The 17,652-nt window shown below is 33.3% G+C and overlaps 1 protein-coding gene across 1 annotated transcript; it reads right to left on the reverse strand.

The window, feature by feature from the left end:
- Positions 1-6,377: 6,377 nt before the first annotated feature.
- Positions 6,378-7,383, reverse strand: LOC149189494 (MLP-like protein 423). Its single transcript, XM_089413229.1, has 2 exons — positions 7,209-7,383; positions 6,378-6,658 (listed from the first exon to the last, which is right to left on the reverse strand). Exons 1-2 carry the CDS (start codon positions 7,381-7,383, stop codon positions 6,378-6,380), a joined length of 456 nt encoding a protein of 151 aa, XP_089269355.1.
- Positions 7,384-17,652: the final 10,269 nt, after the last annotated feature.

Genomic DNA, 17,652 nt, shown 5'->3' on the forward strand with positions numbered 1-17,652 from the left:
AATTTTTCCACTGGATGTTATCCTTATAACAGAACGCCGCTAAATGCTCTACAGAAAAGTGTAATGAAATCTTGTGCAGCAGAGAGTATAGATATATATTAAAAGGCATCCGTCTAATGGATTCTAAATACTTTGATAAGGGAACAACGCTGAAATGCTCCGACGGAGAGGAAAGACTGTAGAAACATGAAATTCCGTCTACTCGATTCTCGATAAGGGAACAACGCTCAAAACCAACCAAACAAAGCCCAGCCAAGTGCGTCTGCCGGGAGTCTATTGCTTGGAAGGCAATTATCCTAACCGTTGGACTACAAACGCTGTCACAACGTGCACTTGCATGAGTAATCTCTCTGCGAATTAACTAACACCACTCACAGCCCTACCTCGTTGATGCAGTTGAAATATGATCGAAAATAAACGAAATTTCCCTTAACAAAGCAGTACGCAAAAACACACCCAACGGTCAAACCCAAACACTAATACAGTGACACCACAGTTGAAAGAGGTTGGTTTCATTGATGTAATTGATAATAACAGTAGTAGCGCAACCATATCCATATTTATTAATATGGTTGATATAAGAAGATAGGTGTATGAAGCACATATATAATCATATTTTTTAATATATAAATAAATTTATATCAATCATATTAATAATTATTATACATATTTTTTTAAACACCAATTATTTATGATTATTAATAATTATGTAAATAATAACAACCATATTCTTATATATTTATTATAGGATTATTATATTAATGTTATAATAATAATGTTAGTGATATTAATTAATAATAATAATAATTCATAATACTATTAAATTATCATTATATTATTATAATAATTTTATTATTACTATTATAATAATGATATTAACTTATAATAACAATTATAATCCAATAATATTTAGAATTATGATAGTACATGAGTGCATGATGTAGCGGTTGGGGATGTCGGTTTGCACGCACCCCGGCCGCATTCGAGTCCTGTGGAGCTGCGCGGATGCTGCAGCGTATTTGGTCCTATGGCGTATATCCGTTGTTGTAATGTGAATGTCCCGATGTGATGGCTGTCAGCTTGTCCTAACACGCATATATACAAAAAGAGGGTCCATAAAACTTCTAAAGGGAACTAGCCCCTCCATTTAAAAAAAAAATTATTTAAAATTGTGATAAGGGAGTTATTCTGTGTATTTTATTAAAGACCAACTATTTATAATTATTAATAACTATATAAATAATAACAACAATATTATTATATATTTATGATTATTATATTAGTGTTATAATAATAATATTAGTAATATTATTTAGTAAAAATAATAACGAATAATATTATTATTATATTATTATAATAATAATATATTATCTTATCATGACGATGAACCATACTTAAACGTGTCGACAAATGAATTTTGATGTGATTGCATGTCTCAAAAATTTGATATGGATCACACAAGCCTCAATTCAATTATTATTATTACCCAAGGGATTAATATTAAAACCCTAAGGGATTATGAACCACACAGAATAATATTTAAAAAAAGAGACTAATATTATAAACCTAGGGTATACAAACCCTAAGATAAATATTAAAAATACTAAAATAAACATGGTTGAGTTAATAAAACCTAAAATATTTTAAAATCAAAGGAATAATAAACCAACAGAATTATTAATATTATAAACCCAAGGAACTAATATACCCAATTATTTAATATTATAAACCCAATGAATTAGTGAACCTAAAGGATAAATATTAAAAACCCAATGGATCAAGAAGCGAAAAGGATCAATATTACAAGCACAAGAAATTAATAAAGCTGACCATGATTGATATTATAAACCCAAGTTAATAATAAATGCAAGGGATTAATACTAAAACCCCAAGGGGCAAGGCAATAATATTAAACTCAAGAGACTAATATTATAAACCCAACATTGGTAAACCTTAATATAAATATTGGAAACACTAAAATAAACATGGTTTATTTTCATGGGGAGACAATCCTTGTTACAATGCGACATTCAACTATGGCTGATCATGATTGGCTTTGATTGATAATGGTTGACCATGATTAATATTATAAGCCTAAGAGAATAATAAATCCTATGGATTGATATTAGAAACCCAAAGGAATAATAAACGCAACGGATTAATACTAAAACCCCATGGGGATTATGAACCCTAGGAAATAATATTAAACCTAAGGGATTAATATTATAAACCTATGGAAAGAATATTAAACTCAAGGGACTAATATTATAAATCCAATGTATATAAACCTTAAGATAAATATTATAAAAACTAAAATAAACATGCATGATCATCGTTGATTTTCATATTAAGACAATCCTTATCACAATTCCATGTTGGACCACGATCAACCATGGTTGACTTAATAATAAACCATGGTTGACCGTAGAATAACAAACCCAAGCGATTGATATTATAAGCCCAATGGAACAATAAACCTAGGAGATTAATAGTAAAACCCGAAGGGGTTATGAACCTAAGGGAATAATATTAAACCCAAGGGGCTAATATTATAAATCCAAGGTATATAAACCCTAAGTGGATACAATTTCTTTCATAATGTGAGGTCGGACCATGATTGGCCACAATTGACCATGGTTGGTTATGGTTGACTATGATTGATATTATAAACCCAAGTTAATAATAAACCCAAGAGATTATGAACTCAAGGGAATAATATTGTAAACCCAAAGTAATAATAAAACCAACGGTTTAATACTAAAACCCCAAGGGATTATGAACCCAAGGGAATAATATTAAACCCAAGGTACTAATATTATAAACACAACATTGTAACTGAAGTATAAATATTACAAACACTCAAATAAACATGGTTTATTTTCATGGTGAGACAATCAATGTCACAATGCGACATTTAAACATGGTTGACCATGGTTGGCTATGATTAACAATGTGTGACCATGGTTGATATTATAAACCCAAGGGAATAATATTAAACCCAAGGGGCTAATATTATAAACCCAAGGCATATAAACCCTAAGTGGAGACGATTTGTTTCGTAATGTGAGATGAGACGATGATTTACCATAGTTGACCATGGATGATTATGGTTGACCATGATTGATATTATAAACCCAAGTTAATAATAAACCCAAGATATTATAAAACCAAGAGAATAATATTTAATATAAATATTTATTAATTTTAATTTTAATAGATATTATTATTATATATTAATATTAATATATATTTAATTAATATTAATATTCACATTATTATTAATAGCTATTAATATTAACTTTAATAACAATACCAAAATTTATTATTAATCTTAATAAATCTTCAATATTAATATTAATATTAATATTAATATTATTATTATTATTATTATTATTATTAATTTTAATAATTCTTTATTATTATTATTATTAATTTTAATAAGTATTATTATTATTATTATATGACTAAGAATGATCATGATTTACAATTGTTTCACCATTATAGTTTAACATACAATTAATGAAACACAAGTTTTCTCAATTTAAGTGTCAAACATCAAAAGTATTTAAATTACTTTGGTAAAACTAAATTAGAAATTAAATATCATATGAATGCAATAAAAGTATGCGTTTCTCAAACATTAAATTTTGAATAGTTATATTAACTTAAATATAGAGTGTTGTGTGTATCACCTTATACACACAAACACAACAACAAAAACATAACATTTGACATTGACATTAACAGGATACAACACAAAACACTACAACACATCACAACACAAATATATAGATTTAAGCTTCTATTTATAATGTTCTACTTTATTAGATATATCACATTTTAACACGAGCTTGGCTAAAGTTAACAAATGTAATTTTATAAATGCCATTGGAGTATTTCACTATGTATAAGCATCAAATTTTAAGTAGTGGAATTGAAAATTAAATAGTACAATTGTCCAAGTTGTCAATGTTAAATGTGGTTGGCTTGGAAAAGTGTGCTTGTATAAATTTTAGAACTTTGAAAATTCATTTCTATTAAAAATGCAATTGTAGATTTATCAAACATGGAAATTTTTAAATGTAATTTTACAATTGTTATTATTTAAATGCCTCTTCAAAGTGTGCTAAGATTTAAATTTTGAGATGAGAAATTTAAAATAAAGAGAAGTTCTACACATCCAAGTTTTAAAATGCAAAAATTAAATTTTGAAATGTGAGGTTGAAAATTAAATATATCAAAAGTTTTTACATAAAGAGTGCAGTAAATTTTTAAGGTAATATTTTGTTAGCAATTTTGTTATAAAATTATTATGAAAAAAAGCACTTCATTACCCAAAAAAAAACAAAAAAAAATATTATTATTAATCTTTTAACTTCAAAATAAAAATTAAAAAAAACTGTTATTACACAATGAATGATGGCAAAAATAAATTTAAAATTAAAATTTTAGAAACCAAAGCCATAAAAAAATAATAAAAAAATTAAAAACTAAAAACACAAACTCCTCCATGATAGCTTTGGCCAAGGCTATCCATGAAGGTTGAGAGAAGGGGCAACCCCCTGTCAAAAAGAAAATGCTTAATTATATATCTATTATAGTTTTTTTTTTCCTTTTTGAGGTTTACATCAACAATAATAATATAATTGTCTTCACCAATTACACTTCTTTGTATTAACCAATTACACTTCATCTACTTGCTACTCCTATATGATTTGGACCTTCCAGCAACTTTCGGGCTACATGTACCTTGTCTAGCACAATATCTTACTCTTGTAAAAAACATTTTCCATATAATCTGTTTCATATCATAAGAGAATTAAATATTTAGTAGCAATTTCATTGTCAATTAATAAAAACAAAAAGAATTACTTAAATATTCTTTCAAATCTAACTGTTATCCTATTGATCTATATCATGAATTGAATTACATTCTTGTGCAGAACTTCCTTCTTACATTTCAACTCTGCTCTGCTCTCCTCTCCTTCTATTTGTTTCATATCATAAGAAATTTAAATGTTTATTAGAAATTTTATCTTTATATAATAAATACATAATACAATTAATTATTATTATTATTTTATATTATTGTAAAAGTGTGCTTGACTACAGTGTGATGTAGTCAAATTGTGGTTAACACTTATGGTATTGGGCATTTAGCTAGAGTATGCATGTAACCAGAGTTGTATGCATGTTGGTAGCAAAGGACAATAATAAATCTATTGTTGGTTGGTTCTTTCTAGTTGAGGTTTTCCAAGGTAAATCATGGTATACATGAGATAGGGTTTTTGAGAAAAACTCATGGTGTACATGATTTAAATATCTTGTTGCTATGTGTGCTTATTCTATTTATTTTTGTTACATTGTCTAAAAATCATGATGTACATGATTTGAATGTCTTGTTTGAAAATCAAGGTGTACATGATTTGAATGTCTTATTTGTTACTATGTGTGTACTTTATTGTATGAACAATAGTGTACATGATTTGAATGTATGTATTTTATTGTATGAAAAAATAAAGCAAATATGTTAGATTTAAAATTTTAGATTTATCCCAAAACAATATTGGGAAATGAAAAGACAAAATCAAAAGAGAACAACAAAATATATCCATAGACAGAGAACACTAACACTGAATAATAAACAAAAATGTGAAGATCAATCTGAGAAATATATCAATTACTTTATTAAATAAAAAATCTCTCACCAGCGAACCATTTCCTTGTGCAAAGAGACTACGACGGACAAGGTTCTAGCAATCAACACTGTGATCCATTATTCTATTATACTGAACATAGTATCATCCAAGTGAAACTCAAGCTGTGGTCAGTAGATATCCTTCCACGGTCTTGAATATGCTGATTGTTGCTTCCTTAATTAGCTCTGTTGAGGCAATTTCATTCCCTGTTGGCTCGAACTCGACTGTCCAACTTACAGTGCAAGAATTGGCATCAGCTGCTAGAATTACCTTCATGGTTGGATTTAAGGCCTTGAATATGTTCAGTATCTCACCCTTGATCACAATATAAGGGTCGTATTTTTTTCGTCCCATGCTTCAATTTTCTCTGATACCTGAGTCTCCCCTTTCAATCTTGCACCCAAAAATGATTTATTTTTATTTTTATTTTTTATTTTTTCCTTTCTTTCTGCCTTGTATTATTGTATATAATTTTGGTTAGGGATCACAAAAAAGGTAAAGAACAAGATACACGTTAAATCAAAAGAACAAGATTTATATAAATTTAAGTGGACTGTAGATTTCGAAAATATTTTGAACTGTAATGTATAAGAATATAGTCTAACTTTTGAGATTCTAGAAATCAACATTGTGATCCATTATTCTATTATACTGAACATAGTATCATCCAAGTTAAACTCAAGCTGTGGTCAGTAGATATCCTTCCACGGTCTTGAATATGTTGATTATTTCTTCCTTAATTAGCTCTATTGGGGGAATTTGGTTCCTTGTTGGCTCGAACTCAACTGTCCAACTTATAGTGCAAGAATTGGCATCAGCTCCCGGAATTACCTTCATGGTTGGCTTGAAGGCCTTGAATATGTTCAACATCTCACCCTCGATCACAGTGTAAGTAAGGGTCATATTTGTTTCATCCCATGCTTCAATTTTCTCTGATACATGAGTCGCTTCTTTCATTCCTGCACCCAACAACAATTTTATTTTATTTTATTTTCGTTATATTCTTGTATATAATTTTGGTTCAGGATCATAAAAAGGTAAAGAACAAGATACATGTTAAATCAAAAGAACAAGATTTATATAAATTTAAGTGGACTGTAGATTTCAAAAATATTTTGAAATGTAATGTATAAGAATATAGTCTAACTTTTGAAGGATAATATATTCCCAAAATCGATGATTAAGTTAAGCAATCCTAAACCCAAGAAACATATATTCTACCCTACATAACATTTGTAAAATACTTTGTATTTATTTAATATCCTCTAGTTTCTCTTAAAAATCATCAGCTTCACACCCATCAACCTTTAAGTTAAGGAAACAATCACTACTTCTGTACGCACCCCACTGCCAGGTGACATAAAGATCACCAATAGTAAAAATGCCAGAAACATCACCAAAAATTTATAACATAAACATATAAATGGTAGCCAAACAGATTCTGAAACCTCTGCTAATTATGTTTAGAATTCCAAAACTCAAATTCCAAATTTCAGATTTGCTTCATACCTTCTCCGTATTTAATTTTGTGGATTGTGCCAACATTACCATCTCTGATGACTTCAATGCTTTTGAAATGAGAGGGCATTATCTTCGGAAATAAGGTTGCAGAATCCTGAAAGGCACCCCATAGTTTCTCAGCAGAAACCTTCAAATCTATCTCCACACTCACAGATTGCGTCATTTTTCAGCTAAAGCCTTACTGAAAGCAGAGCAAACACAAAATTATGAGTGTTGGAGGACTACCAGTGTTGGAAGAGGTGAGAGGTTTGAAGGAGTGTATATAGGTGGTGCCAGTAAAGAGATGAAGCTATAGCCCTAAATGCGTGAAGAAATGATTCTTAACCATATAAGGAAATGCAGACTACATCACAGAGAAGGAAACGATAGAATAACACAAAGACATAATTTGATAGCTTCCCATAAGTTCACTGCAATAATAAACATAAACCCTTCACATCTATCAATTTTTTCGACGGTTACTGATACAGTTTTCTGTGCTAATACACTGGTAATATCTTTAAATCAATGGAAAATACTCTGAACGGCCAGCCGTTTCAAGGAAGTAGGTACAGAACCTTAGCGCATTTTCGTGCACTTTTCCATTTATCATTTACTAATTCATCCACTACATTTAACATCAACTCGACATATGTTTCACAAAGGAATGCATAGGGACAAATGCACTTAATGGAGTGAATATTACACTTGGCAAATCGTTGAATGTGAATCATTATAATAACATTTCAATGCATATTTTTTTAAATTTATTTATAGTAATTATGATATGTGGTTATGAACAATAGGCACAATAAATTTTTAATCATGTTTTGTAAAAAAATAATTTAAGTATGGTTTAAACATGTGATTTAGATATGCATGGAAGTTAATAGTGTGAATTCCAACCATGGATAGAGTGCCAATGACAAAAATACACTAGCATCTTTCAATTTAGACTATCTGATAAAAAATATTAATTAAGAAAATGATTAAAGTGCCCAACTCCAATAGGAAGGACGCCTATCAGCGTAATTAAATTTTTGTCTCCGTTCTCATATCGACTCTCTCAATTATTAAAATTCAACGCTAATATGCTAACACCACTTACAAGTCTATCTGTGTTTCATTGTGTAGGGGAGTGACGCCCATTGTTGCGCGCCCTCCCTGTCATGTCAGCGTAAGCCCACATAGTCGTTGCATCAGTGGTATAACATGTGGCTGGCTAGGCCTCCCGCTTGTGGTGGTAGGTAAGAAACTAAACTTTTTTCTCAAAACCATCACGCTCCTCCACTGTACTTTAGGGTTTGTGCAGTATGGGGGTTTCGGGTTCAATCTTGTTTTGTTTGAGGTCGCTGTGTGGACATTTCGTTGCCTCAGATGTTGTTTGGTCGACCTCCATTTGACGTTCACCACCCCCTCTATCTTTTTGCTACCATGTATTTGTTCCTCTGAGCATTGCTTTGTGGGTTGTTTAGGATTTACTTGTTACGCGTAGTTTAGCCTGTTATGTACTGTTTCTGCATGCCTGTGGTAGCCTGGTAAATTTGTCTATTGTCGACCCTCTACAACGTTTGAAGGTGGATATACAGGTTTCACACTCCAATGAGTTAATATGAAGGTAATTTCGCAACCCTTGCTATTTTACATCCAAGATATGTTGGTTTTCATGGTTTATTTACACCTGTTGTGTTTTGTCTTGTAAGTACGCTGGGTTTTGGTGGCAGGTCTTGTATGATGAGTTGTTGGGGTTGCGTTTGTGAAGCTCAGTGGATTTGTCAATGGTTATCTAGTAGGATTTTAATCTTACCAACGCACTATCTCTCTGTTTGTGAACTACCCATATTCTGGGAATTTTAGTCGATTCGTGGTTTCTCTGAAAATTCATGAGGTTTTTGTAAAAATTCATAGGGTTTTTGTAAATGTGGGAAAATTTGTTCATTATTTGCTTGTAAATTAGGGTTTTTGATGGTGTTAAATTGTGGGTTCTTTGTAAATTTTCTCACGACACTAGTTTTTGTAGAAACCCATAGGGTTTTTGTAAACTTGGAAAAAATTGTATGTTATTTTCTTGTAAATTAGGTTTTACACGCTGCTAAGTTGTGGGTTCTTTGTAAATTTGGTTACGACGCTGGTTTTCGTAAAAATTCATAAGGTTTTAGTAAATTTGGGAAAAAAATGTTTGCCATTTGCTTGTAAATTAGGGTTTTTGATGCTGCTAAATTGTGAGTTCTCTGTGAATTTGGTTACAACATTGCTTTTTTAAAAATCCATAAGTTTTTTTTTTTTTTTTTAAATTTGGATAAAAATGTTGTTATTTGCTTGTAAATTAGGGTTTTTGATGCCACTAAATTGTGGTTTCTCTGTAAATTTGGTTGACACTATTTGGAAAATTTGGAAAAAACTATTTGTTATTTGCTTGTAAATTAGGGTTTTCGATGCTGCTAAATTGTGTTCTTTGTCAATTTGGTTACAGCGCCGGTTTTTGTAAAAATTTAGAGTTATCGCTCTTGGAACAAATACTCCATGCCCTGCTTCTATGCTTTAATGAGGTAATAATATTCATAGTACATTATTTTAAAGATGCTTGTTCGGCTGATTTTTTCTTGAAATGGTCGTCATTGTTCTCAATTTTTTGTGATTAATCTCAAAAATAATATGTAATGTCATAGTTTCTTTTGTTGAAGTCTAATCAATACCAGTGATTAGCCCGCTCGTATTACCCAAATTTCTCCATTTTATAGTTGATTCTTCCTCAATGTGCCCCAAATTTTAATTACAGGTTGGATTTTCACTATGTTTACTCCCTTTTATAAACCCGTTCTTGGCCAAATTTCCTTATTCCTGCTTCAGAGCGACATCATAATCTTTTTGCGCATAAACAAATCTTCATTTTTATTTTAAGTTTGCCAAATCAATTCCTCTTCTATGATTTGTCAGATGGCCTTCTGCGCATTTCATCATGTCAACCTTGCGAGATTTCCATATCGCCGATGTCTCTAGAGTCTACTTATTGTCAATTCATCGCACAGTTCACCAGGATGTTTTTGTCGTGTAGGAACTAGTGTACCAACTAAGTGGTCAATTTCCATTAATTGTAAATTTGTGTCTTCATCTTCTTTACATAGTCTATGTATATTTATCTAAACTCCGCATGGGGTATACTACTTGGATATTTAACTCTCTATTCTTTGACTATAAAGCGTTTGGTGGAACAATCAAAGCGAAATCAATGAGATTACATTCTAAAAAGGAAACGGAGAGCAGAGCGGACTCTGGAAAATTTGTGTCCATCATTGTACAACTCCCAATTAAAAATATAAACACCAAATTACAATGTTATTAGTTAATGGCATGATTTTCTTCTCATTTTGAGTTTTGTTGTTATGAAACCTAGTAATATTTAGTGTAGTGTATTTATTCGATTCAAAAAAGTCTAAATTTAGTGTAGTGTATTTATTCGATTCAAAAAACTCTAAATGTTTTATAAAATTGAATTTTGAAAAAGAAATTTTATATTAACCCAAATTTTAATCAAAATCTTGTTTGGTTAAAGCCAAACATGATTCATAATATTTTTACCCTCCTTTCTCCCATTGCTTACTCAATATACATTTTTTTTTCTTATCCCATTATTTTTAGAATTGTAGGGTATTCATTTTAATCTATAGTTAATTTTCTCAAGAATTTTCATATGTTTGTCTTCAAAATGCCTTGGGAATCTTTACAAGTTCTCAGTTTCCTTTAATCATATATGGTATCGCTTACTCGTCGTAATTGACATTGATGCTTGAAATTGATTGACATGTTGATATTCTACTTCAGAGATTGATACAACTCTTGAAATTGTTGCCTTCAACTTGCTATTTCGTCTTTAGTCTTCTACATGGTAGTTTTTTGGCATATAAGAATTTCCATGATTGAAGTGTGGCTTTAGACAAGTTGGTTGTATCTCATTTGTAGGGTATTCATTTCAATCTACAGTGAAGTGATTTTCTCAAGAATTTTCATATGATTGTCTTCAAACTGCCTTAGGTATCTTTACAATTCCTCAACGTCCTTTATTCAGTACTAGCAGAACCTGCTCAAATTAATTGACATTGATGCTTGAAATTGATTGATATGATGGTATTCTACTTCAGAAATTTCTACAACTATTTAAATTGTTGCCTTCGACTTGTTATTTCGTCTTTAGTATTGTACATGGTAGTTCTTTGGCCTATATGAATCTCCATAATTGAAGTGAGGCTTTAGACAAGCTAGTTGTATCTCATTTGTAGGGTATTCATTTCAACCTATAGTTAATTGATTTTCTCAAGAATTTCCATATGCTTATCTTCGAAATGCCCTAGGTAGTTTTACAATTTATCTACTTTTAGTAATTTTATTCAGAGTTCACCATATATCACTGTCGTGATAGAAAGGTTTGATACTTTTGCTTTTACATTCCTATAACAGTAAATGGGGATATAAAGTTTTTGATACTTTTACTTTTATTTTTATAGATATATCACAGTGAATGAGGTTTGGTACTTTTAACTGTTCATTGTTTTATGGAGTTTTCATATTATAAAAAGTGGCTTGTTCAAGATTTCTTTATTACCTCATTTTTCATTTAATTAGCAACTTAAGTATAAATGTGTTGTAAATCATTTGGTGTGTAGAGGCATAATAGAAAATCCCATTTGCATTCTCAGGTAAGATTTCTCCATATAATAGACTATGAATGTTCCTTTTAGAATGGCTTTTGATTACAGTGAAGCAAACAATATGGAATAAAACAACCTAGGTTATAAGCCAAAATCCTCATGTGAAAAAAAAAAGAGGGAATCCATCCAAAATCCACATCATAATGTGGTTGCAACAAAAAATATGTGACAACCCTATTCTTGATAGCCTCCAAAATCTTCAGTGCCCAAACTTGTTGAGTTGTCTGCTTGAGCCAAGTAAGTTGGCATACCTAATAATGATTGATTAGGATGTATTGGATTGTTGCCACATGATTGAGTCCAATTATCCTTGTATCCATAGAGGAATTGAGTACCCATACCTCACATTTGCACTACTAACCCCCACATTAAGTGAAGGTGTCTGATAAGCACACATAGGGTTGACACCTTCATTGGTAGGAATATAGAAAGTGGGTAAACCCCCCTTTTGATAGTGAGGAACTTGAATGTTTATGAGGTCTTGGAATAATGGTGTATTATCTGCAATATGGTCCAATGTGTTTGACATCATCTTGGTTTCATTAACTGTGCTTGCATCATTGTCAACCATATCGGTCATCCCTTGTTCCTTTTGAAGCATTTGTTGACCCTTTCTTGCTTCTTTCTCCTATCTTGCCATTTTTTTTATGGTCCTTCTCTTGCATCACTTTCTCTCTTTCAAAGCTTTCCTCTGTTCGATGTTGTGTTGAAACAATCCGTGTTGTCTTCTTTTCCTTGACTAAATCCTTCTTTTTCTGTTTTAATTCCTGAATTTCAAATTTATTTTTTTCAAACTCAACTAATAGGGTTATATAGTCTTCTGAGGTGAGTAACTGTGAACTTTGGCCCAAACGAAGACTACCTAGTGTTCCTTGCTTTTTTTCATTGACACTCTCTTTATTGGTAGCTTTAGGAACCGACCAAGTATGTTCTCCTTCCCTGCCACCTGCATGTCATTGCTTAACACTTGCCTTTCAATATCTGGGACAACTGATTGAACTATATTTTTCTCTTCATCTGATGCCTCATTATGTGCACTATCTTCTTCCATTGATCTATTGTCCACAAAAAAATGAACAATTTCATTGTTCAATTATGTTAGTTGTGAAGGCATGTTCATGCTTTGTTCATTGGTTCTAGATACACTATGTTTGTTCAAATTCATCATGGTTTTTGCCATCCATGATGGTGGGGCTACTCGGCTTGACAATGTCAATTGGTCATTGTTGTTTCCTAGTGTAATATCAACAATGTCATTTCAACTACATTTTCATTGTCAGTTGCATGATCAATAGATTCATTAAGAATATCAGTAGCAGGGGTTCCATGTGCTTCGGTTGGTAAAAAAAAACCTCCATGTTACTGTCAATTGGTTCATGATTATACTATGTTTCACTGAAATCATCATCATCGCCATAGTCAAAGTGTCCTTGAGAGAGGGAAATCATATTATAACGTGCCACTGCATCTTCCCGTTCATCTACTTCTTCTTGCACTTCAATATCTACTTGGACATGCCCTTCTTCTTGACCATCCACATGAAACCAGTATCATGCACAAGAGAATCATAATTCAGTGGTCAGATTCCATTCCTCCTAAAGCCAACATTGATATTTGATGGTGTCAAAGCCCTTTTAAACACTTTTCTTGCAAGCTCTGCTAGCTCAAACCTTTTCACCTCAACCCCTGGATTCTTTTCCATCCATGAAACACACTCTGACCTAAAATAGTTCTTAAAAGGGCCAAACACACTAACATCAAGGGGTTGTAATATGTGAGTAGTATAAGCGGGAAATGTTAACAGGTCGATGCTCAAATTATTTTACTCCTCAATTGTTTGCACAACGATGTGGCTTCCATGGCTATATAAAATCAATAGGGGTATGTTCTCAAGTGAGACACCACCTGGTACAAATGAAACAAAGTTGTTTTTTTTTCCAATTGATTTTTACCTTTGAATAGATAAAATTTTGGGATTGAAGCACCAATTGCATTGACATAACATAGAATAGTTATCCACTCCCTTCTCTTAGGAAAAATCTTTGGCATGTTTTGACTCTCTCTTGGCAATTACTCGCAGGCCACAATTTCTTTCTGCCTGTAATCATGTTTCATCACAGTTCCATATACGGTCTACAACATAACAATGCTTATCGTATGCACTAAAAAGAGTCTCATGGAAATTACCTAGATTTTTAGGGTGTAGATTTAAATGTTTGTCTTTGTCAAGGCCCTCGGTTGCATGCAATACAAGGTCTGGATGCCTTTTTTTAAACCCAAACCACCATGATTTACCACGAAATCCATATTTGAATGGGTATGGCCCCCCTGATAGATTTGAGTAACCCTGGATTTGAGTTGTATCAACTCTAGCACATGTCCTATTAGGCCATCTCCTTACACCGCTCAACCACCTCGACCTCCTCTTTAGTCATAATTATAAGAGGGCCTTTACGTTTTGTATGAGTGAGCTCATTTACCCAATATTATATTGATGAAGGAGAAATACCATGCTTCTTTGTAGATGTCTGAACTGAATATCCATTAAACTCTATATCATAAAATGTAGCTAACATGTTTTCTTTTGTCCAACCTCTTATAGCGTTGATCTTCTTAGTTGAACTTTCCCCTTGCACTGTGGTTAATGGTGGTTCTGTGGTTGATGGTGGGACATCAACAACTTCTGCCACATGGCCATCCTCAACAATATTGTTGGGAGCATTCATGACATTCACATAATTTGTCCCGTCATCATTTGATGAAAGGCATCACAATTGAGCACCCCTGGTCACTCATCTATCACTTCTCCTTGTACGAACAACATAACTAACTCTTTCCATAGATACAACTACCTGCAGATTTATTGCAAGCATTTAGTTAACAATAATGGAAATTCTGCTTGCCTACAAAAAAATAATATGTTAATTATTCAAAATTTATAATAGTATTTTTGCTTTCCTACAGGGAATTCACAACAGGTTAGTTTATTTAGGATTTTTACTATAGTATTTTTGCTTTCCTACAAACAATTAACAACATGTTAGTTTCTTCAGAGTTTATAGCAAATTCCAATAAAGATTTTGCGATAACTTGGATTATAATAGAGACAATTCGCAATAAAAAAAGTAGTCGTGGCTTAACAAATTTTCATACATATGCCATTTTTATAGTATCCTTGAAAAATCAAATCTACAGAATGAATTTGTTGTATGTCTTCAAATATATTAATAATTGTTTTTTGATAACTTCTTTTCCCACTTAAAATAGAATTTGATGAAATAAAGACACAATTTCCATCTAAATTAGAATCTACATCTACAATTTAATAGTGGCAGCGATTTAATTTAATTCTCGATGCAACTTATATTTTTAATGAAGACCAATCTGCCCTCAACATGATATTCTGACCATCTGGCTGTCGTATGCTCTCTCAGCGCCCCTTAGTCATACCCTGTCACTGCTCATTCTTTCGGCTCTTGATCTATAGTTGTTGCCTCTATCAATGCTCCAAGTCCATCAGGGCACTAAATCTCGGCTATCCAATCTACTCACTGGTAGTGCCTTCATCCATTAAGGCCACGACACATTGAGACTCATGTCGAGTTGTTCACAACTCCACTTGTGAACAACTCTCAATCTGCCCATTGTTGCTCCTCAGCTACTCAGGGACTTTCGCCCACTATGGTCTTCCTGAGCTACTCCGATACCAACATAGGGCACAGAGGGCTGCCACCTATCACTACAAGATGTCCATCTCCTACATGAACACAGGCTAGGACTGCCCATCATCTGCTGCAGAATTCCTTCTCCACACACAAGTCTTGGGCTCAACAACTACTCCTTTGGTTCGTCAACGCTTGAGGTCAACCACTGCCTCTCTCGCAACTACCTTTGTCCATCAACGTGTTGCTCACCGGGCTCCGACTTGGACACTATCATGTTGTCCTCCAGCAGACCATAAGTGCCCAATCTCGTCCACACTTGGTCTTCTTTCACGCTGCCCTCCAATAGTCCACGAGAAACCAAGTCCACATTGTTGCATCTGCACCTAGTTAGGACATCCCCACACTTAGGAGACCCTTACACATGGCTGCCCACAAACTCCACCAATCTTCCCTTTACTCTGCCATGGAGGAGATACTGCACAAATCTGGGCATCAACAACCTGTCCTTTCCTAGGACACCATCAACTTATCAACCAAGGGAACATCTGCAACACTCCTTGTTGTTGTCCTCTTACCTCTCATATGATGTGCCTGTTGCTTGGTAGGCTTCCCTATAGTCCATGTGGGCTCCTCCAAACAACTCCTAAGGCCTCCTCAAGCTGCCCATCAAAGTGATTCAAGCTGCTTCACAATCACTATGGAAATTGTCACTGGTTTAAGGCATCTAACCATGAGGTCTGCCCCTCCTCTTTGACTTCCACAAGCTACCCTATAAATGATCCAAGACGAATCCTCAAACTAGTATCCAACACACATCACATTGTTGTTTCAAGTCTGTAACACTGTTGTTGTGACTGCAACTAGTTAGGGCATCCTGAGCTACTGCAACAACCCCTAAACAGTCACCTAAACAACCCTCCTAGACTGCGGCCCACCCTTGGAGAGGCATATACTTGGTTTGATGTTCTTTGGACATGAACATCCTTCACTGTACCCTACAATTCCCTCAAACAGTGAGGTAGGGACTACGACCTACCCACACCTACCTTCACTGCCTCTCCCAAGGCTTCTCCACCCAAGAACCACCTCAAACAGCGCTTAAAACAATCTTCCTCTACCTTGGCCTCCCTTACAATAAAGCAAACTCAGCCCTTCTAACTGTGAAAATTAGGAATCCCCGAATCACCACTACAACAATTGATTATATTTTTCCTACTGAATCAAGTTATTTACAGTGTTATACAGTAAACATCAAAATAAATACAACTGCATCCTTCACAACTTAAATAATATGCGGAAATAAGAACTAAGTAGGAAAGAAATAGCACACACAAGTGACACAATTGTTTTTGGACAAATGTCCCCGGAAAAACCCAATGTGAGAAAACCAGTGCAACAGTAGAGGGTTTGTATTATTATGCACTAATTTCTGAGTACAATTCTTCAGATGCCCAAACTAGAAATCCTATCTAGAGATCTCACTGGACAAAAAGATAGTGAGATGATCTCACCCTATCACTAGAAAATCTGACATTGATCTGTGTTACACTTGCTCTTGATCTTCTGCTCACTGGACACTTCAGTTCTCTGTCCTCCTGGTCTCACACCTCGGCTCCAACAGTAGATCCTGATTGTTCCCTAGAAGAAATACGGACTCCCTCTTAATCTTTGCATTGTCACAACATAGCTCTGCGTTGCCTCCGCATGGCCCAGCGCTACCTCTTCGAACTACTCTTTGCCTTGCACTCTCTAGATAAGGAAAAATTCCTCTGCAAAATTATCCATGCCCCTCACTGCAAGAAATCTCCTCAATCACCTTCTTTGACAACTGTTGTGTTGCTCTCTTGAGAAAATCGATCTCTTATCTCTCACTCGATGTATTTTCCAAATGTCCATCGAAGTCCTTATAATATTCTTGTTGAGTAACCAATGGCCCAGATTAGATTCTAATCAATGGTTCAAATCATTTTGACTTGATCCTCGTCTTCTTCTAAAAATTTCACCCCTATTTTAATTAATACCCTTTAATTATTTTAATTTCCTAAGTTTAGACATACCATTAAAAATAATTAATTATTTTAA

This window comes from Pinus tabuliformis, chromosome 3_1 (assembly GCF_031772625.1).
Source record: "Pinus tabuliformis cultivar Carrire ecotype Pingquan chromosome 3_1, CPIR1, whole genome shotgun sequence".
Lineage (NCBI taxonomy): Eukaryota > Viridiplantae > Streptophyta > Pinopsida > Pinales > Pinaceae > Pinus > Pinus tabuliformis.

Bases quoted from the DNA above. Each gene is read 5' to 3' on its own strand.
- LOC149189494 (XM_089413229.1), bottom strand. From the start codon at position 7,383: ATGACGCAATCTGTGAGTGTGGAGATAGATTTGAAGGTTTCTGCTGAG. The intron at 6,659-7,208 runs GTATGAAGCAAA...TGTTGGGTGCAG, and splicing joins CAAAATTAAATACGGAGAAG to GAATGAAAGAAGCGACTCAT.